Consider the following 21,289-nt stretch of genomic DNA (forward strand, 5'->3'; position numbering starts at 1 on the left):
CATTATGTCTCCCGTTTCTTAGATGGATTGCATAAAAATGTGCGCATAGAACTGATACAAGTAACATCATAAAAACCAGCAGATTTGGACACTGCCTTTGAGTTGGCTCTGTTACATGAGGAATTGGTGGCTACTACTGTTTCTCCTAGTGCATCTGATCGTCCCAGAAAAACATTCAGTGTATCTTCTGCTGCCGGTGCGCTCCAGTTCCAAAAGTTACTGAAGATAAAAGGTTCTCTGATAAACCAGCAAGTGTAGAGGACAAATGGTCTGCTCTCAGGAACTATTGAAAGGCCAAGGGTCTCTGTTTTATCTGTGGAGAAAGATGGACTCGTGATCACCAGTGTAAAATAGTTGTTCAGTCGCATGTGGTGCGGGAATTAATTGACCAATTGCAGGGAGATGAAAGTTCTAGTACTGCAGATGATACTGGCTGCTCTCCTGAAGTGAGTTGTACAAGTATTTATGAAGCTGCTCTTAATGCTGCTCCTAGTATTTCTACTATGAAATTGCAACTTGTTATTCAGAATATTCATATGGGTTTTCTAGTGGATTCGTGCAGTACACATACATTTCTGGATGAATTTTTTATCTGCACTTACTGGAGTACAAGCTATGGCCCCTGTTTCAGTTAAGGTTGCTGGTCGTGCCTTGCTCACTAGTGAACATCATTTACCAGCATGTCAATGGTCTTGTCAGGACCATACTTTTGTGTCCCACATCAAGCTTCTACCATTAGGGGCCTATGATGGTATTATGGACCTCGATTGGTTCACTCAGCACAGCCCAATGCATGCTCATTGGGAAGAAAAATGGCTGTCATTTTACAGAAAAGGGCAACTGGTTACTCTACAGGAACCTGAAACTCATACCAGTTTCTTTACTGTGGTTTCTGTTAATTACCTTATAGGTATGGCAGAAGTACTAGTTTTCCAGATGAATTGCAACAAATTTTAGATCAGTATCCAGATCTAACTCCTAGAAGGGAGTTTGATCATACCATTCCTCTCATTCCTGGTGCTAGGCCTGTTTCCATTAGACCATACAGAGTTGCCCCCCATCTTAAGGATGAGTTGGAAAAATAGGTGGCTGAATTGCTACAGTTTGGGATAATTAGAAGGAGCACTAGTCATTTTTCTTCTCCTGTAATTTTAGTCAAAAAGAATGATTGAACTTGGATAATGGTGGTAGACTATAGATATTTAAATGCTCTAACACTAAAGAGTAAATTTCCTATATCTGTCATAGATGAATTGTTGGATGAGTTGGCAGGAGCTAGTTGGTTTTCTAAGTTAGATTTAAGGTCAGGTTATCACCAAATAAGATTGGCCCCTGGTGAGGAGTACAAAATAGCTCTTCAAACCCACAATGGTCATTTTGAATTTGTTTTTTTAACTTTTGGGTTGGTTGGTGGTCCTGCTACATTCCAAGGAGCTATGAACTTCACACTTTCACCTCTCAACAGAGTTTGCGTTTTGGTTTTCTTTGATGACATTTTAGTTTGTAGCAAAACTCTGAAGGACCACATTGTGCATTTGAACAAGTGTTGCAACTTCTTAAGGAACATCCATGGAAATTTGAACTCAGTAAATGTGCTTTTGGACAGAGGAGCATTGGCTATTTAGGCCATGTCATCAGTGAGAAGGGAGTTAGCACTGATCCTAGCAAGATTACCACTATTGCAAAATCGGCTTGTTCCAACACATGTTAAAGAAATTAGAGGGATTTTGGGCATCACTGGTTATTATAGGAAATTTATCAAACATTACGGCCTCGTCAGCAGACCTCTTACTCAACTTCTTAAAAAGGGTATTCAGTTTATGTGGACCTCTGACACTGAAGTGGCCTTTCAGACACTTAAAGAAGCACTTATGACTGCCCCTGTTCTAGCTATTCCAGACCTTACTAAACCATTTGTTACTGAAACAGATGCCCGTGATAAGGGATTTGGAGCTGTTTTGATGCAATGTGGACATCCTTTGGCTTATGTTATTAAGGCCTTTGGCCCCAAGAATCGAACATTGCATGTATATGAGAAAGAATATTTGGCTATTCTCTTGGCACTGGAGCATTGGAGATCTTATTTACAAGTGATGGAGTTCACAATTAGAACTGATCAAAAGAGCTTGATCCAGTTGGAAACAAAGATTGCACACTCCTTGGCAACAGAAAGCACTTACAAAAATGATGGGCTTACAGTATAAAGTTGTTTACAAGAAAGGGTCCACAAATTCTGCTGCTGATGCTCTTTCCAGGATGCCCCATCATGATTCAGAAGTTTTTATCTATTTCTGCTGCTACACCTATGTGGTTTTAGGATATTCTTTCTAGTTATGAACATGATCCTAAAGAGCTCAAGATCTTCTCCGGCAACTTAGTGTGTCTCCCAGTTCTAAACCACACTATCGTTTGCAGAATGGCCTTAGTAAGTAGTACAAGGGAAGAATTTGGGTTGGTAATCTTCCTTCTCTTTCATTGCTCTATTGTCAGGGTCTTTCATGACAGCCCAATGGGAGGACACTCGGGATTTGTCGTGACATATAAAAGAATTCACAGTCTAATCTGCTGTATAGGTACGAGGAAGTTTATCCATGAAATGGTACAAGCTTGTCTTACTGGCCAGCAAGCCAAGCCAGAGAGAGTTCCATACCCTGGCCTATTGTGTCCTTTGCCTGTTCCTCAACAAGCATGGGAAATGGTTGCAATGGATTTCATTGGTGGCCTTCCTTCTTCTAGCAGGTATAATTGAATTCTAGTGGTTATTGATAAATTCATTAAATATGGCCATTTTATTCCCTTCCATCATCCTTTTTGTGCACCTATTTGTGTCTGAGACTTTTCTGGACCATGTTTTCAAGTTGCACAACATGCCAAAGTATATTGTTTCAGATAGGGATCCTATATTTGCTAGCATTTTCTGGAAGGCTTTGATAAAAGCAACTGCCAGTGAATTGAAAATGAGCCCAACCAATCACCCTGAAACAGATGGCCAGATTGAGGGAGTCGATCAACAGATTGAGTGTTACCTCAGATGATTTATTAGTACGTGCACATCCTACTCATCTGTCTAAATGGCTTATTTTGGTACAATACTAACTAGCATTCATCTGTGGGGAAGTCTCCTTTTGAGGTTCTGTATGGTCAGGCATCCAGATAATTGGCATTTCAGTTTGTAACACTATTTCCTGTCCTGACACTTCTGCTTGGTTGGAACAGAGAACTGTAGTTTTAGATTTTGTCAAGCAGCATCTGCACAGGGCTCAACAGAAGATGAAACAGCATGCTGATAAGCACAGATTGATCGGTCATTTGCAGTTGGTGACAAGGTTTTCTTGAAACTATAGCCATATGTTCAATCTTCAGTGGTTAGGTGAGCTAATCATAAAACTTTTCTTCAATTACTATGGCCCTTATACTATTACAGAGAAGATTCACCTAGTCGGCTTGCAGGCCGTGAATGGGTTGAGTGACCTCTGTAATCGTTTTCCTTGTACATACTGCTGCCTGCTGAGGATAAACTTGGCAGCGAAGAAATGGTCAATCGGCCGGCTTGTAACTCGAGACAGAGGTGAAGGAGGATGGAAGGAATTCCTCTGCTCGTGAACTAGTTCGAATTTCCGGATCCACAACCTTTGTTTTCCCCAATTCCAATTCTAGCGCTGATACCGACGAGCAGCGATTCGCCGATGTCATGACCAAAGGTCTCCCAACAGCTGCATTTGAGGAGTTTCGATCCAGTCTGCCTCATCAATGACGCATGGACTGTGGGGTGGTGTAAACGACCCTAACTAACTCATGCACGCCGTGGTACTTTCTAACTGAATATCCCTAGTCTTTAGCTCATTAGCTAAGTCTACAGGGAGTTTGTTAGCCACGATTGATTTTGCACATTCATGCACCGTAACTGTATATGCACGGACGGCATGATCAATGAAACTCCCGTGTTGCATCCTATCCTTTCTCTCTTACAGTTTTGTATTAGCTCCATTTTTAAAGCAACTTTGCGGATGCGATACATCTCTAGCCCCTGCTCTGCTCCATGGCTTGTGATGGCGCTGCTCCATGTACATCAGGCTCGCTCTGTTCCATGGCTGGCGCATTCCGCTTTGGTGTGCGATGGGTAATTAAGCACGGCAGGGAAGATATAGAACCGACGCCCGGCAGCGATTGACCAAGGAGACGGCCGAGTGCTGGTCTGCTGGATTGATTTGAAACAGGTGTGAAATTATCGAGTATTTAATCAAAAACTACCACATTTCACGAAAACGTGACAGAAAACTATCACTTTACGATTTTATGCGGAAAACTACCACTTTTGTCCTAGTCCGTGGCAAAAAACTACCAAGTCTCGAAACCGGTCGCTTCACCCGTGCTAAGCACCAAACTAACCAGCCGGTCCCACGTTTCAGGCGCCACGGTGGCCAACCGATGCCCGCCGCACATTAACGGCGCGTCCGCGGTCGGAAACGGCGTTGTCAGAGGATCAACATCAAATGACCGCTCCCACGTTTTGGTGCATTGAACGCAAACTGACAACCGCCGTTTCCAACCGCAGACGCGTCGTTAACACGCGGCGGGTGGCGGTTGGCCACCGTGACACCTGAAACATGGGACCGGCTGGTCAGTTTAGTGCTTAGCGCGGACGAAGCGACCGGTTTCGAGACTTGGTAGTTTTTTGCCATGAATTAGGACAAAAGTGGTAGTTTTCCGCACAAAATTGTAAAGTGATAGTTTTCTGTCACGTTTCTGTGAAATGTGGTAGTTTTTGGTTAAATACTCGAAATTATCCGGTGCCCCCAAGCGAGGCCTGAGTTGCATATCCACGACAAGTAATTCGGGATTACTTACACAGAAATGGATGTATCTAGGCATATTTCAAATTTCATACACATTCATTTATATTCATTTCCGCGACAAGTAATTCGGGACGGAGGGAGTAGTACACAAGATTGACAACCAGTATTTTCTACGTCGAACAAAATAACAGACTAGCATCCATGATCATCTCTTGTGAGTTTTTTGGTTTCACTTCTATCGCTTCGACCTCTTCCATGATACGTACATGCCTCGTCATGCCCTTTTTTTTCAAACCACGTGATAACCTCATTATTTATTTATTTCAAAATGATGACCGCCCACTCCTAGTTCCCGGGAAACAAATCCCACACAATAAACCCATTATTATTTTCTCAAACCAATCCCCACCTCTCGTTTCTGGGGAAAGAAAAATCCCTTGCAAAGCAATCAGCAGAAATCAAATAAATCGCCAATAGCAAGAAATCCTTTGCAAGCAAACAATAAAATAAAACTCACGTAGTTGTACAGACACAATGTCAATCGCATCATATTTTTCTTGATCTTTGCTTATAAATTCCCTCCCCACGTCATATCTCAAACTTAACCCAATCAAAATTTCCTATGTTGAACGACTGAAGAGAGTTGCCCCCGTTCCAACGCACAGGTATTTAGCTAGTAGAGATAGCAACAGGGCCGTATGCAGCAGGCTAGCAGAGCTGAGAGCTTAATGGTCAAGGGGGCAGCTGCCCAGGAGTCCCCCACCCTGCAGTGGTCATCTCGCCAATGGCATCATAAGACGGCCTTCACTGCTTCAGCTTCCTGCTAGATGGACAGCCGCGTCGAAGCAGAACTCTTTTCCAGGTTCGAACGTGGCCTCGAGCTCCTCGTAGCTTTGCAGAACCTTCAGGTTCTTCGACGCGTCAAGGTTCTCCTGTAGCATGTCAATGCAACAGAGGTAAATGACCAACCAATTCACATCTAAAGTAGGAAACCCATGGATAGTAGTTATTACCTTTTCGACATATTCAGCGACTGCGCGATTGATGATTTTCTTGATGGCTGCTTTCGTCACTTTTGATGGTCCAATCAAGTGCAGAGCGACTTCTTTTGGTACCTGAGCCACAACAAGATTCATGGAGCAGGTCAAAACACAATCCAGCTAGCATGAGCAGATGTTCCGAAGCAGAGGAACTAAATTTTGGTTGTCACGAGAACTTACATTTGGAGTTTTCCCTGAATCATTTCAAGTAGCACCAATGTCGAGGAAAGTGACCAGCGTTAGTTTCACAAAAGAAAATTAAGCAGCTGTCTAAGCTGTAACAATTGAAACTGCTACAAAGATGCAAAGCTAAATAAATAAGAGAAGTGCAATCTACGGTTAATATAATTAAACAACTTCTATATGGATTAAAGCAAATAGCTCGGCTAATGATCCATTGAGACATATGATGAGTGTATGAGACATCAAGAAGCCATTTGTTCTGAGTGTTCTTCAGATGTTAAATATTGAACTCATGGGATGAACTCCTAAGATTTTGAAGATACAAGATCGAATAACAGAAACAGAGTTGCAACCGTAGCTCTATCTGAACTGAGATGGATAGGGAAATAAAAGGCTTGCTACCTCCTTTCAATCGCCGAAATCCTGGAAGTGGTTGTGCAGCGGCAATATGCTTTGATAAGACTTTCTCAAAGACAGAATCCGTCATTTTACTGCTAACAGTTACTCGTATCTGTGTCTTGTAACAAAGAAAATGGAAAAGTGAAGAGATTAAGATGAAATCTGCAAAAGAGCTGGATTTTATTTTCAGTCAATTCTATTACTGAGAGCAAAATGCCAAGCAACCTCTATCACTCCATCTTCTTCAGTAAGCACAGAAACATGAAAATCTTTAAAGGCTACCGGTGCTTGCATGGGATTTTCTGCACCTGATAGCATAAGCCCAGAAGGTAAGATTTTCGGTACACTGTTTGGATAACATGATAAGAGGATAAAGGTGTACATTGTACTGGAGATACTGCCTGAAGCGCTCTGCAAACTTTATAGTTGATTCTGGAAAATAAATGCACAAGCAACTATGAGCAGTGAAGTAATCCATTAGTGGTAAGCACTAAGCAGTAGGTATTACTCCCTCAGTACAATCGAGTGTAAAAGGAATAAACATTTTTTAAGACTGTCAATGATCCGATTAAGCAGAAGCAACCTACCGTTTTGAACATTCTTTGTTAAATATCATCAGACAAGCAGAGGATGGTACATCATGCGAAAACTGAAGTTGAGGTCCAAGCCCACTGGTGCGTTTGTGATTCACCATCTGCAGCACATTCCACAATTTTGTTTTTATCAATTAGTGTGCAAGGTCATTTGCCTGTCTGAACATATATCTTTCTACCTTACATCGCCCTGAATTACAATAGCACCCGTGTGTGGATTTAAATCTCTTAATGCTAAAACCTCTTAATACGTTCTCTCTGTTGCAAATTCTCTCGTAAGCATCAGTCCTAATCACTGAACCCAAAGTTCTTCACAAGTTTGAGGAAAGTTAAGAGCCGGAATTTTTTTAAGCCAGCCATTCTATTAGAATGGCAAATACATCTACCTAATCCTATCCATTCTCTTCAATTGCAACAAATTGCGCCAAAAAATAAAATCACCAACATTCCCCAATATAATTCACATCAGATAGCCTTAAACCCTAGGGAACGATAGATAAACCACACCTCAAGAGGGTAGCATCGGAGAGAGGGGGAGGGGGGTAGCGGGTGTACCTTGAGATTCACGAGGCTGGTTGCCGCAGCAGAGCCTCCCATGGAAATGGGTAACTCCATTGCTATCCAGTCCAAGAGAGCTTCTGCCGCCTTCCAATTCCAAGCAAGAAACCCCAGGACCAGGAGTGGAGTACTGGAGGTGGGCAGGAGGCAGTTATCCTATTCCCCCTTGGATCCCGACCGTTGATTTTCAATCGGTCGGACAGAACGTTCCGCGTCTGTTTCACTAGCACTTCCTTCAGATTCTGTCTTGCCGCTGGGCGCGCACGGCGGCGGCGGCGGCGATGGAGGTGGCGGCGGCGGCGGGGGTGTACGAGGAGATGCTGCGGGTGGTGGAGGCCTGCGCCGCCCGCATCCGGTGGCGCCTCCGCCCACAATCCAAGCGCCGCCTCCTCAACGGTCCGTGTCCACTAACATGCTCCTCGTTCCTCCATTTGGTGCTCCCAGGAGTATAAGCTGCGAGCTCGTGTCGTTTCTTTCTTTGTTCTGTGCCGTATTGCTGAATTTGGTGCTAAAACATGTGATTCGGTAGCTGGTTCATCCATCCATTACCCGGCCCAGCTTGGCATAACTCGATCGAGCTAAGTTCAGATAGTTTCAGAGCAATGTTTAGTTCCAATAGGTTCAGGGTTTGGTACTACCAATAGGTGGGTAGATTGATCAGCTAGTTGCAGAATACCTGTGCAGGGAGACGATGATTTCTAATTCGAGACTGCATTTGGCATTAGTGCACTGAGGAGCAAACTTATTGAACTGGCACTGACGAGTTCCTGGCAGATATCATGTTCCTCTGCACCGGGTTGCGGCCTGTTATACTGATGGACTACGGCGGCACGATGCCTCAGCTACAGGACAATCTCTGCAGCCTGCTGCACCATGCTCGGCAGGTGATTGCCCGAATTCAGTGTGTTGAGTTATCTGTATTTTATCCTTCGCCGCTACTGAATATCCATCCAAAGCATCTCTCCCTTGTAAAGTAGCAACTCAGATTTGGAAGTTATGATTCTATCCATTGTTGAAATTTTGTATGAGCGAGCATTGGATGGGGCTACTTCACTGATTCAGTGGTAAGCCCTCATCCCACTGAGCTGATGTGTGGCTCATGTCGGCTGGTATTATTTCGTTGGACCTTTTGTCTTAGCAATTGGTGGCGACTTCTTGTATTTCTTTGCCGTCAAACAGTTAGATTTAAACATTTAAGACCTGAATCTTGATTGCTGTAATTTAAATTGGAGCTGGCAAATCGCAGTTCCATCTCAAATTGTTACATTTAAGCTATAGTTGAGTGTTTTAGTTATGATCTCTCTCAGTTTGCATCTTTGCTCGACCAATCTGTACTAGTCTTTCGAGTATAGCAGTTTTAATATCCTGTTTGACCTGTAGGAAGCAAGGATCTTGAATCCGCTAAGGGTGATGGTTATCAAAGATATGCTCTATTTGATTCACGTACAAGGACTTGCTGAACACGTGTCACCAAATGGAAGGTCACAGTACCAGCTAGCTTTTGTGGACCTAGAGAAAAGCTATTGCAAAGTCTTTACCTTCTCAGATCACACTTCTGTTTTTTTGGTTGATTGCCCTGTTTTACATTACTGACTGATCTCCTGGTACAGCTTCTTGCAAACACAGAAAAGAATGAAACCATGGTGGAGCTTTTATCCGTCCAGGATCATTTTTCAGCTAAATTCCCTGTTGAAGCAGATGTAGAACCTGGAACAGCAAAGCAGAAGTCGGGACTTCCAGAGAGAGACACTGATGTGGAGTGCACTGGCATCAGTATTGCTGACGCGACCTCACTGGTTGTTGATCTGAGTGCCTTCCTAGAGGGTACCCGAATTGCACTGCCTTCTCTGAATGGGTAATTTCTGGTTCTCGCTTCCTAGAGAGTATCCAACCTCATGAGCATGGAATGCTAGTCCACTGGAATCATTGCATGGGCACTTGTAATCTAAAAGTACCACATATCCTCATTATAAAACATGGCACCTATTCTTTTGCTAATTCTTAACATCAGAATTGAAATATCTTGCACATTCTTATATTTGCTATGTTGCCAAAGTTAGCCATTTCAATTGGCCTCTCCCAATTCATTGTTTCATGTTGCAACATTTGTAGGTGGCTTTTGGGTTATCCTGTAACATATTTGTTTCGCAATGAAAGTGGTGAGGCGGCCACTCAGAATCTCTCCAAGCACTCTCTTCACATCTACAGGATATATGTGGTCAGGTTTGGCTTTTTTTCACGAACATTCCAGTTGCTTTTTTTTCCAGGAAGAAATTTCTTGTAGCTCTGATACTGGTATATCTTACCACAGAAATCGCCATTCAGATGCTAAACAATCAGAAGAGGAACTGCTGAGGTAAAATATATTTTCTACGGTCTGTTCAATTTTTTGCGAGGGGTGTTTCACTTAGGTTTCTGTGTTCCTGCCACTTGTCGAATGCTTATGTTTCTACCTGACCACTGCATGAGCTGTAGTTCAGACATACATACTTACGTAAGCTAAAATTTGCACAATTACCTGTAATGGGAGGGGCAGCGCCTTGGGGTGATCTTACAAACTAACGGTGACATGGTATATGCCAGTTTTTCAGTTCCGTGTGACATGAGCGCGAAATGCGACGAAGAACCATGGGCCAAGTCATTTCTAGCTGGCATAAACGGGAAGCTTGAGCGATGCAGCCACGTCTGGGCCTCGGCGCGTCTGGAGATCGAGGTCTTCCGAAGCCAGTCCGGGGTCATCGTGTTGTAACTCAGATTGCCATTAGGCAGTTTTACCACTCGAAGTCTGCTAAGCTGGCATGTTCAATGCTAGCTGATGCCTGTATGTCGATTAGAGAACTGAAGGGTCTGAATGAGATTTATCATTAATATGTTTGTATGATTGGTGCATCGATGCATCATCTGATCATCATGATGTGTCATGTGTTCAATTCATCTGATGGATATCATCATGGTGTGTCATGTGTTCAATTCATCTGATGGATGTATCACCTCTTTGTCTTGCTGGTTGTGAATTACAGAAATTACTGTAAGAAATTGCGGTATGAGACCATTTCCCCTTTTCAAGCTGACCTTGTGCGCTAAATCCTCCATGTGGCGATTTTAGTCAATAAAAACTCTCTTTCTCCGAAGATTGTTCTACATTCTCAGGATTCATGAAATTCATCTGACTCAAAGATGGACCTCTTCTATGCCTTCCACCACCATCCTAGGACACGGAATAAAGGCGCCTTTTTGGGGCTCGCTGTGGGTGCAATGGAAGAAACCAAAGGACATCGGCCCCCTCATCTTCGCAGCCTCCAAAAGGAAGAACTGGACGGTTAGGGAAGCTTTACGGACAACGCTTGAATGCAAAAGATCGACTCTTCCATTGGACTCATCATGGACCACATCGTCCAGTTTGTAAACCTATGGATCCACCTTCAGCACACCTAGCCCCGTGATGAAGTCGAGGATGGCATCACCTGGGAGCTTGTGGCATCCAGCGATATGGCCTCCCTTACCATGCCCCCAACCCCCTCCCGTGTCGCCCCCCGCAAGGCGACGGGGAGGGAACCCTAGCGCACCGCCGCCGCTCCTCCTTCTCCTCCCCCCTCCCTCGTCGTCGCCGCGTGCTCGGTCGGGCAAAGCTCGGCTGGAGCCGGCGGCGGCGGGCGGCTTCTTCTCCTCATGTGCTGGGCCGGTGCAGGGCGGCTCTGACGGGCAGGACGTGGCGTGGTGGCCGGGTGCCGCGGCGTGGCAGCACACAAGCGCCGAGGAAGCGGGCAGGTGTGTCTGCTTTGTGATGGGCGGCGTGGAGGACGGTGGGTCGTGCTGGTAGTGGCGTTTGGCGGTCGTGCAGGCTCTCCCCAGATCTGGCATGTGGCGGCCACTGGCAGCGAGGGATGTGTCAGCATTGGGAGGCAACGTGATATGCCCTAAAGGTAATAATATTGTATTATTATATTTTTATTATTCATAATTAAAAATTTATATTTCATGCTATAGCTGCTATGATCCTGGAATATGTGATTCAGTGGAAAACTTATATGCACGTGTGAAATGATAAACGGTAAACAATAGGTTTCCAGTCTCACCTCTAAGACTGGCTCAAGTGTTGTTGGTGATCACATTTTTCGGATCTTAGGATATCGTTAAGTGTAACGATAGTCCTAAAACAGCATTGAAGATATGACGTTAGAAGAATGGTCATGTTGAATCGACCCAATACTTGCCTGTTATACTTTGTGATTATATCGTCTAAAATCATATGTAATAACATGGAGTGTTAGCATGTGTTTTAGTTCCTTAGACCATAAGAGTATCTCGGTTACTTCCTACTAGACGACGGATTTTGGGGTTTCTCAAACGTCATCTGTAACAAAGTGATCATAACAACAACTTTCAGGCTCACCGGAAAGTTTGACAAGTGACCGGATAGCTCGAGAGTGAGATTTGCTCCTTCGAAGATCGAGAGATATTCTTAGGGCCCTCTCGGTGTGATGGCATCTATCATCGTCTGGCCAGACACAGGTGACTACGCCACGGGGATGCCGAAATACGTCAACAAGAAAGAAGAACAAAAACGGTAATGGGAGCAACGATCTAGTGAGCATGGTGATGTCTCAGGAGGATACCAATGCACACTGGGTTTTGCAAAGTATCGCGAAGCAAAGGGAACATCACATGATAACCAAAGGTTCACTCGAATATCATTCGTGTAATCATTGGGACCGATATGGATGTCCACAGTTTCGCTATGGGTCATTGAACAAGGGGGTTTCATTCATGTTTATGGTTTACCAAACCTACGGGGTCATGCTTAAGGTTATCATAATCTGCTGAGTGCTAGCAGTACAGGAGTAATGAGAATATATTTGTGAAATTGTTTCATTAATATCCGGAATAATTCCAAGAGGTCCCAGAAGCGTTTTGGGATAATCGGAAGGGTTTCGGTGAATATCAGATAATACCGGGTATTACCGATTAATTATATATAGGTGGAAAAAAATTTCGGTGATGTTAAATTATATATATAATGGTCTAGAAGTGTTTAGAACATTTTACAATTTAAATATCAACGGGAATTAAAAGCCAAGAGGAGGGCCCAAGAGAAGTTGGCGCCTCCATTTCCTTGTGGGAGGGGGTGAATTGGACTAGGGGAGGGAGTAGGACTCCTCCCCTAGGCCGGCGCACCAAGGGGGCACTTCCCCCTTTCTGGCTGCCCTCTCCCTCCCCTCTAACCTATATATACTAGAGGATTTCCACCTTATGTTAATACAAGTTTTGGAGCCTCCTCTAGTTGATCTAGTTCTACTTCTTGTTGGTCCTAGTTGACTAATTAGAGCTAGCCCTGGCCACCTATAATCCTCATAATTATAAGCGTTGTGTGGTTCTAATCCCCTCCCTCTAATTCTCCGGCGACGATTAGCTCTGGACGGCGAAGCGCTGCCAATTAGAGAGGCTGTGCTTTCGGTCTTAAGTTCGAGGGTGGTTCGCGGGATCTTCATCGACGTTCAAGGGACTCCAAGTACGATCTACACCGACTCGTCTACTTCTGCTACACTCACGACGTTCAAGGGACTCCAAGTACGATCTACACCGACTCGTCTACTTCTGCTACACCCATTATGCATCTTCATATTGTTCCTGGGTGATCGTAAGGCGATTTTTTTTTGTTTTCTACTATGTTTCCCAACACAACGGTGGGTGGTGTCTCCGGTGAGGTGGAGCTGCTCGGGTCTCTGCTTGGCGGCCTGGCATGGACGTCATTGTGGGAGGCCGGCCTGATGGGGGTGCCAGGGCCTCGATGGAGTACGCCAGTTCGGGCGGCGCCATGTGGGGGTGATCACGGTGGTTGGGCTCATGCCGGCAGCGTGGCCTGGCGTGGGGGTGCTGCTGAGGCTCCTCTGGATCGTTGTGGGGCAGCCCATTGCTCTCTTACAGTGGTGGTCCGTGTCATCGGCGGGGAGCGCGCGGTTCTGTTTCGCGATGGTGGATGGCGTCCGGCGGAGTGTAGGTGCAGCGGGCGACCTAGTCTGCGCTAGTTGCCTTCCCATTAGTGCTCTCCTGCCTTTTTGATCCATTGCGGCGGCGGTCCGAGCAGGTGCCCATGGTGCTGCTATGCTGGAGGTCAGGTCGACGCTGATGGCCGCGGGTGTGGCGGCGTGTGAGTTTGGCTCGACCAAGGTCAAGGACCAGTGTTGGGCCATGCTCGGCGGTGGCCGTCGGCAGCTCCTAGGCCATGTCTCCCTCGGTCCATCGGGATTGACTGGGAACGCAGAGGTGGATGCTTCCTACCGTGAAGGCGCTCACCCAGGCTAGGTGGTTGATTTCGGGTTAGGAGTGGAAGGAGGTGCCTTTCGTTTCTCCCACCGTGGTTGTGTGTTGTGATTTCGATGGTTGGCGGTATACCTGGCCAAACCTCGGGCCGGGCCGGGCCTAGCCAAGCCCGAGCCAAAAAACCTGGGCCCGAGCCCGGCCCGGCCCGGCCATCGGGCCTAGTTTTTGGGCCCAAGCCCGGCCCGAACATGCAAAAGCCCGCCGGGCCTCGGGCCGGGCCCCTTCAGAAAACTGCAAAAATGACGGGCCCGGGCCCGGCCCGGCCAGGCCACCGGGCTCAAAATCTAGGCCCGAGCCCGGCCCGGGAGCAGCGTCGGGTCGGGCCGGGTCGGGCTTTTTCGGGCCGGGGCGGGCCGGGCAGCCCATGGCCAGGTCTAGTTGGCGGTGACTCGGGACATGGATGCTGGGGCGGCGGCCCCAGACGGCGGTCTGAATGATGGCTTTCCGGCAGGTTCCATGACGGCAACAGTGGCTATGCTTCTTGGTCGTCTGGACGACAAGGGGTGTAGCAGTGGGTGATTCGGGCACACTTTCTGTCCTCGGTAGTGGCATTGCCTGGATCCGGATCAGGAGGCCGGTTTCTCGCCATGGCTGGTTTGGGTGCCTCATGGTGGCACGGGTGAGGTGCCGAGTAAAAGCTCCACACTTTGGCGCTGACGGCGACGATATCTGCGGGTGTCGTTATCTTCTTGAAGACGTCGTCATGGTTCTCTCTGTGGCGAGTCTCTGGGTGAAAACCTATGTCCTTTTGGGCTTGACAACGGCGGTGCTTTTGCGTTCCCCTCATGAGGGAGTTGTCGTGGAAGCTAGGTGTCCTAGGTCGTGTCGTGGTGTTGTATTCTGGTCGTCATGTGATTAATTGTTCAGCAACGCAATCGTGTGTGGTTATGTTGACCAGTTATTTAGAGAGTTGCTGTATTAGAGGACTGCCTCACTATATTGTATCATTTCACCGTGTAATTTGGTGATGTTGCTTTATATATAAAGCAAGGTGAGAACCTGTTTTAAGCTACTATGCCCGTCATTTGGGGTAATTTAGAATGAGAGGAATGCAAGGGTCTTGAGGAAGAAATCAACACATTCGTTCTACATTCTTCGGCATATCAAAGACGACGCGAAACTCTGGATCACTGCAGGACATGCATTTAAGTACTATCATGTCGTGAGATTAATCATGTAATCATAATATTTTTGTTATGATGTGCTCCCGTGTCGAGCTTGCTGTTCTGGACTCTAAAATCCTTAATTAATGAATGAGTCAAGCCTTTTACCTCGGGTTTTTTGATCGATGAAAGCCTCTGCCTGAGCTCTAATACGTAAACCAGAAACCCGTTTTGTGGAAGAGTAGACGCACACCAGCCCGACCCAGCCGCCTGCTTCGACTTGGAGTTCGACCCGCTCTGCAAGAAAGAAAACGGAACACGCACAGAAGGGGAAGGGGAAGAGAGGGGCAGGGCACACCACCACCAAAGCCAGACCGCCAGACCGAGCGCGCGCCTTCCTCCGACGAGGCGAGCCAAGCCCAGATCGAATCCCCCCTCCCGAATCCATGGACGGATCCCACTCCCACGCGGCCGGAGGCGGCGAGGGGACGCAGAGGACGCTGTAAGCAACCCCCCTATTTCTCCGATCTGGAATGCCATGCGCTCCGCGAAATTTCTTATGCAATTGATAGTAGCATGGATGGAATTTTTTGTTGTCGATCTACAAGCCTCTAGGCTTTAGTTAGTCTCTCTCGGCTCATAGCTAACCAACCCAGCAGTTATAGCGCCTTCTGCATATGTTTATTCGTGGACTGTTGTGTTACCTATCTGAATTTTTTGACCTCCATGGCAGAATGAATGATTTTATGGTGTTAATATAGAAGCCTCTCCTTTGTCCTAGCTTATAATTAGCCAGCCCAATAGATATACATATAACGCCCTTTGTAATTTGCCCAAGAATTGGTTCTACCAATCGTGTGCATGCTATTGTTTTTTCAAAAATACTACTACCTTCAGTGTCCAGGCTTTTCCTGTAGTGTGCAACTGCAACTTTATCCTGGTGCTATTGTGTCTTTCAGTAAATTTGATGCCTTTTGTAATTTGTCCAAGAAGGTGCTTATAGCAATCTTGTGTGTGTTATTTTTTTTTCCAAAATACGTTCATTGCCCAGGCTTTCCTCTAATGTCCAACTGCAACTTCTTTCATGGTGCTATTATTTTCAATAAATTTATTTGTATACACACATGGTTAACTCTCGACGCTGTATTGCATCAACAGGAACCCCTATGTGACTGGTAACTCTGTGATTGCAATGAAATACAAGGATGGTGTGATCATGGCATGTGACACTGGAGGTTAGTTAGCTGTCACTTCTTCCGCACAGGCAAATGTAGTTGTTCCTCTGATATGCGACCCATTATCTGATTTCTTGTGCAGCCTCCTATGGGTCAACTCTGCGATACAAGAGCGTGGAGCGTATCAAGGAGGTTGGTAAGCATAGTCTTATTGGAGGGAGTGGGGAGTTTAGTGATTTCCAGGAGATTCTGCGCTATCTGGATGAACTGACGTAGGTTACCTTGTCGAATGGCTTTGCTCATGTGTGTTCTTTCTCTCTGCTGTGTGAAATTGATGTGACATCCTCATCTCTGCTCCTTTTCAGTCTGAATGATCATATGTGGGATGATGGCAACTCATTGGGCCCCAAGGAAATCCATGCATACCTGACAAGGGTGATGTACAACCGGCGCAATAAGTTTGACCCCCTGTGGAACTCCCTGGTGCTTGGTGGAGTGAAGAAGGGCCCAAAGGGTGATGAGAAGTATCTTGGCATGGTATGTTATTATATTGGTTTGAAAGAAGATTGCTGTTCTTTCTACTGCTACTGGTTTGTCATGACCTTATGTTGTGCCTAATTTTGGTGTTCAGGTTAACATGATTGGTACACACTTTGAGGAGAACCACATTGCCACTGGATTTGGGAACCACATGGCAATCCCAATACTTCGTGGTGAATGGCGTGAGGACATGACCTTTGAAGAAGCTGTTAAGCTGATTGAGAAGTGCCTGCTGGTCTTGTTGTACCGTGACCGGTCATCCATCAACAAATTCCAGGTTACAACTTGTCGTCTTAGTGAAGTCACTTACTAATGCCTAGAAGAAATTTAGCCAAATTCCTTCAGTATGTAGCTGCTGAACTGTTATAACATGGATGGTTTGTCTGGTTTGGTTGACAGATTGCCAAGATCACGACCGAGGGATCGACCATCTACCCGCCGTATGCCCTGAAGACCAACTGGGGATTTGCCGCCTTTGAGAACCCGTCCAAGGGCGCTGTAGGAACATGGTAGACATATGCTGCTGCAGCCATGAGCTAGAAAACGTAGCATACTCTGCTGCTGAAGCAGTTTCGGCCCGTGTTAGTGTTTGATCCGAACATGACTGGAACTCGACATCTGCTTTGTGTGACATGCTATAATTTGATTTCAAGTTTTATGAACATTGAGTGTGGTCGTGTGGACCTCGTATGATTGTGGTGCCTACTGTTTGCGTCAGTTAGATGTGCAGGTATCCCATTCACATGCCATGCTCTAGCGCTGCCCTTCTCTTTCATTTGTTTTTGGCATCGCAGCTATTCTTTCTTAGTTGACCGCACCTTTTGCTGCAATGGCGGACCTAGGTTGTTCGATGGATGCTGTAGCTGAGATCAGGTGAAGTCCTGGAGGTAGTGGTGGACAAGAACACCTCCGTGCTCGGGGTTGTTTTTAAAGTCACAATCGCAAGCTGCCGACGTGACAACCTGAGCACGGCTGAGTCCTCCTATCTGCTGCTCTCTGCGGCAGATTAGTAGCGAAAGCTCTGGCGTTATAGGCCAGCCCAGTTACCGAGCGCAATTCTTACGGTTTTACAGCGATTTTTGTTTTTTCTTTGGTTGTTTTGGATTCCTTGTTTTTTCTCTCGTTTTTTTCATATACGACATGAAATGTTTCTTGAATAAAGGTTAACCATTTTTCTACCACATTAAAAAAATCGAAAAAAGATGTCAGCATTTTTTTAGTTACATAAACATTATTTATAAAAAGTGTGTGGACATTTTTCTAAATTACATGAACATTTTGGTGTATCCAGAAAATGTTCCGTATTAAAAAATGTTAATCATGTATTTAAAAATATTTCATCATATGTTCAAAAAATGTTCTCTTTTCTGCCAGATACTTGTTGTAGTTTCTTTTCCAATATCTCTCCTACTTACAGGAAAAAACACCTAACATCAAGAGTGATGCTAGCCTTTGACTTCCCACGCGTGTTAGTCTCACTAGCATCCTTGGACTTGCTCTAGAACTTCTGAGGCATGTGAGTCTCACTAGCACCCTTGGATTTCCCCTTTCTCTTAAAGTTTGGTCGCTTTATGCCTTTATTCACCATCATCACATGACCGGTGTTCTTTTAGATCCCACTCTCAGCAATCTTAAACGTTGTGAACACTTCACTCATACCCGTTTCAACTATCTTGCAATCAAACATTGGTTTGAATATCTTATATATTTCATCCTTTATTCCGAAACAACCTTTTAATCTCTATAGGGTTATTTCACGACCATCCCAATTTTCAAAACAATTTTGAAGTTCGGGTCCATGGAGGCAAGCATTGTGCACAAAATTGTGATGAAATTCCAGCTATTGGATAAAAGGACACGACTCACATCATTCTTGGCATCAGCGGGAGAGCACTAGAAGTTTGTTATAGGATAGTCTTTCTCAGCACTCTTGAGGTCAATCTTTACACTGTAGTACCAAACTGTAAAGTTTAACCAGATATGATCAACAGGGGGAGGTATAAATGCATGCCATTATTCTACAAGCACACAAAATATGCTTTTACTAATGAAAAAATGCAAATGCCAAGAGATAAAGGACAAAAAAGGGAAATTGATGAAAATCACACTAAACCAAATAAAAACATGTAACAGGAAAAGCAACAAGAAAAATCAGGAACATGGGCCGGCCCAGGTCGCTCACCTCCCTATGCGACAACCCGGTATTTTCACGAGTGAATCTCATATATGATTTACCCTCCTCATAGCTTTTGGTTAGGGATCTCCAAGGGGCAGTCGCAAATCCCTCCGATCTGTCTGGTTTTATCCACTCGGGTATACTAGATGACTCCACGCGCGTTGCTTGAGAACCTTGCTAAAAGGAATGCATAAATAGTTGCTAAAATCATCTAAAACTAATGGAAAGCAAATGTGAGCTTAAAATTTATAAAAACTATGAAAAGAGAAAGAAAATTGAAGTGCGGTTAAAATAATGTCATTTCTAAAAACATCTGAAGGTGAACTATATAGGTACGCTGCAATTGTCCAGCACTTGTACTATCAATACAAAATCTAATGCAAAAATAAATTATGACTAGCCGCATGAATTGATGATGTGACAACGTTGCATGCATAGAGAAATGGAAAAAATATAATTTATGACTAACATGCATGCATTGATGATGTGATAGTGTTACATATATGGAGTAATACAAAAAATGTAATTTATGACATGCATGCATGACTTGCTTATGTGGTAGGGTTGCTTGGCTAGAAAAAATGGGCACTTTGTTGTAGCTACTCAGAAATTGAAGATTGGGAGGGGCTCTATCCAACATGCTCCCTTAGATCTCTACACTGTCCGCAGATAGTCCATTCTCCAATTTCTCCCCCAACGCAGCACAAGCCCGCTTATCGGTCAGACCAGCCCACATCCTCCCTCTTTTTTCCCAACTCAGCTCTTTCTTCCCCCAACACCCTAGCCATTGTCGGAGCACCCGCCACTTCACTACTCGTCCCACGTCCACCTAGTCATCGACTAGCGAAGGTGGCACTACTAGGGAAATCCTTATACACAGAGGTATAACAGTAGCGCTAGTCAAAACTAAGCGCTACTGCTACTTAGTAATAGCGCTTGTCACAAAAGCACGCTACAACTATAGTTGTAGCAGTAGCACGCCTGCACAAAAAAGCGCTACTACTATAATTCCCACACTGTTGTCGGTAGGCTAGAAAGAGTAGTAGCGAGCCTGCTGGAAACACGCTACTGCTAAGTGCCTTGTAACAGCGTATTTCTGCTGTAGAGCGCTACTGGTAAGAAAAAGAAAATAAATAGAAAAGTAAATGAAAATGAAAGTAATAGAAAAAGGAGAAATAGAAAAAAAAAATAACGGAGAAAGGCATAACAGTAGCACTTGTTCTCACAAGGCGCTATAGCTACATTAGCATTAGCGTGTTTCGTTATCCCGCGCTATACCTAAGTTCCTTAGATAAAAGAAAAAGGAAAATAAATAGATACTTCATGTAGCAGTAGCGCGTTTTGGATGAAATCGCTATAGCTAACTTAGCAGTAGCGCTTTTTTCAGACTAGCGCTACTGCTAGTTTGATAACGCTCGCGGGCTCAAAATTTTGCTAAGTCTTTCCCCCTCTCCCCCCTATTCCCCCAACTCCCCCAACTCCTTTGTCGCCGTCGATCGCGCACGCCCTCGACCTCACCGCCGCCGCCCGAGGCCGCCCTCAACCTCACCGCCGTCGCCCGAGGCTGCCCTCGACCTCACCGCCGCCGCCCGAGCCCACGCAGGACCGCCGCCGCCAGAGCCCGCCCTCGCTGCCGACCGTAAGGCTCTCCCTCTCCTCTCCCCTGCCCTCCTCTCTCTCTCTCTCTCTGGTAGGGCAATTCATATGTTGCTGCTTGATGATGTTCATATATATGAACCCTAGGTGTTCATATGGACCCTAGATTTATTTAGGGCAGTACGCATTTTTTTAGCATTTAGGAAAGAAGGTGAGCAATTTTTTTAGGAAATTAACTAGGGAAAATTTTGATGAAAATGCCTAAACAGTAATTCCATTTAGGTTTAAATTAACAGAGGGTATATAAATTATTGTAGCATTTAGATTTAAATTAATAGAGGCTATAAACATAAAACAGTAGCATTTAGCTATAAAAAATTATTTGGACTATGGATCTGAACCTGGTCCAAATTTCATTTAAATGAAATTTGAATTATTTGGACTATGGACCTGAATATTTTTGAAGAAATTGGGTGTAGGTACTAAGGCCTTGCTGTGGAAATTTTGGTGAGGGTAGAGAAAATGGGGTTCCTTTGCAATTTCTAATAAGGTCAATTTCTAATGAGGAATAGCTAGAACAAAATTTGGGTTCTGTCCTAGGTAGAGAAGTGTTTAGTGACGTCAATTTGCAAAGTTTTTTGATTTCTGAAAAGACCACTATTTTTCAAGGAAAAGAAATTAGGCAAGTTTAATTTTAAAGATGATCCCTTCCTAGACTTTTATTGTTGATTACATATTTTCATTGAAGTGGTCATGTTATATCTTTTCATTGAAGTGGTTCGATTGTGCCCAAGTTGCCTTTTGTTGTT

At 44.9% G+C, this 21,289-nt stretch overlaps 3 protein-coding genes across 4 annotated transcripts; 2 read left to right on the forward strand and 1 right to left on the reverse strand.

The window, feature by feature from the left end:
• Positions 1–5,283: 5,283 nt before the first annotated feature.
• On the reverse strand, positions 5,284–7,737 carry LOC125510013 (uncharacterized). 2 transcript variants are annotated; one of them, XM_048675101.2, is made up of 8 exons: positions 7,567–7,737; positions 7,006–7,112; positions 6,801–6,850; positions 6,644–6,726; positions 6,422–6,530; positions 6,017–6,030; positions 5,810–5,911; positions 5,284–5,728 (listed from the first exon to the last, which is right to left on the reverse strand). In XM_048675101.2, the coding sequence occupies exons 1-8, from the start codon at positions 7,624–7,626 to the stop codon at positions 5,609–5,611; spliced, it is 645 nt and encodes a 214-aa protein (XP_048531058.1). In that variant the 5' UTR covers positions 7,627–7,737; the 3' UTR covers positions 5,284–5,608. The 2 variants fall into 2 exon arrangements, with proteins under 2 accessions (XP_048531058.1, XP_048531057.1); XM_048675100.2 differs by having other exon boundaries at positions 6,422–6,536.
• On the forward strand, positions 7,729–10,517 carry LOC125510012 (uncharacterized). The gene is made up of 7 exons (XM_048675099.2): positions 7,729–7,965; positions 8,344–8,453; positions 8,950–9,099; positions 9,180–9,424; positions 9,682–9,792; positions 9,881–9,925; positions 10,153–10,517. Exons 1-7 carry the CDS (start codon positions 7,851–7,853, stop codon positions 10,316–10,318), a joined length of 942 nt encoding a protein of 313 aa, XP_048531056.2. The 5' UTR covers positions 7,729–7,850; the 3' UTR covers positions 10,319–10,517.
• Positions 10,518–15,237: 4,720 nt separating this feature from the next.
• On the forward strand, positions 15,238–17,398 carry LOC125556390 (proteasome subunit beta type-4). Its single transcript, XM_048719136.2, has 6 exons — positions 15,238–15,495; positions 16,152–16,228; positions 16,311–16,440; positions 16,534–16,705; positions 16,800–16,985; positions 17,108–17,398. The coding sequence occupies exons 1-6, from the start codon at positions 15,440–15,442 to the stop codon at positions 17,219–17,221; spliced, it is 735 nt and encodes a 244-aa protein (XP_048575093.1). The 5' UTR covers positions 15,238–15,439; the 3' UTR covers positions 17,222–17,398.
• Positions 17,399–21,289: the final 3,891 nt, after the last annotated feature.

Source organism: Triticum urartu, chromosome 5A (genome assembly GCF_056163025.1).
Source record: "Triticum urartu cultivar PI428250 chromosome 5A, HENAU_Tu73, whole genome shotgun sequence".
Lineage (NCBI taxonomy): Eukaryota > Viridiplantae > Streptophyta > Magnoliopsida > Poales > Poaceae > Triticum > Triticum urartu.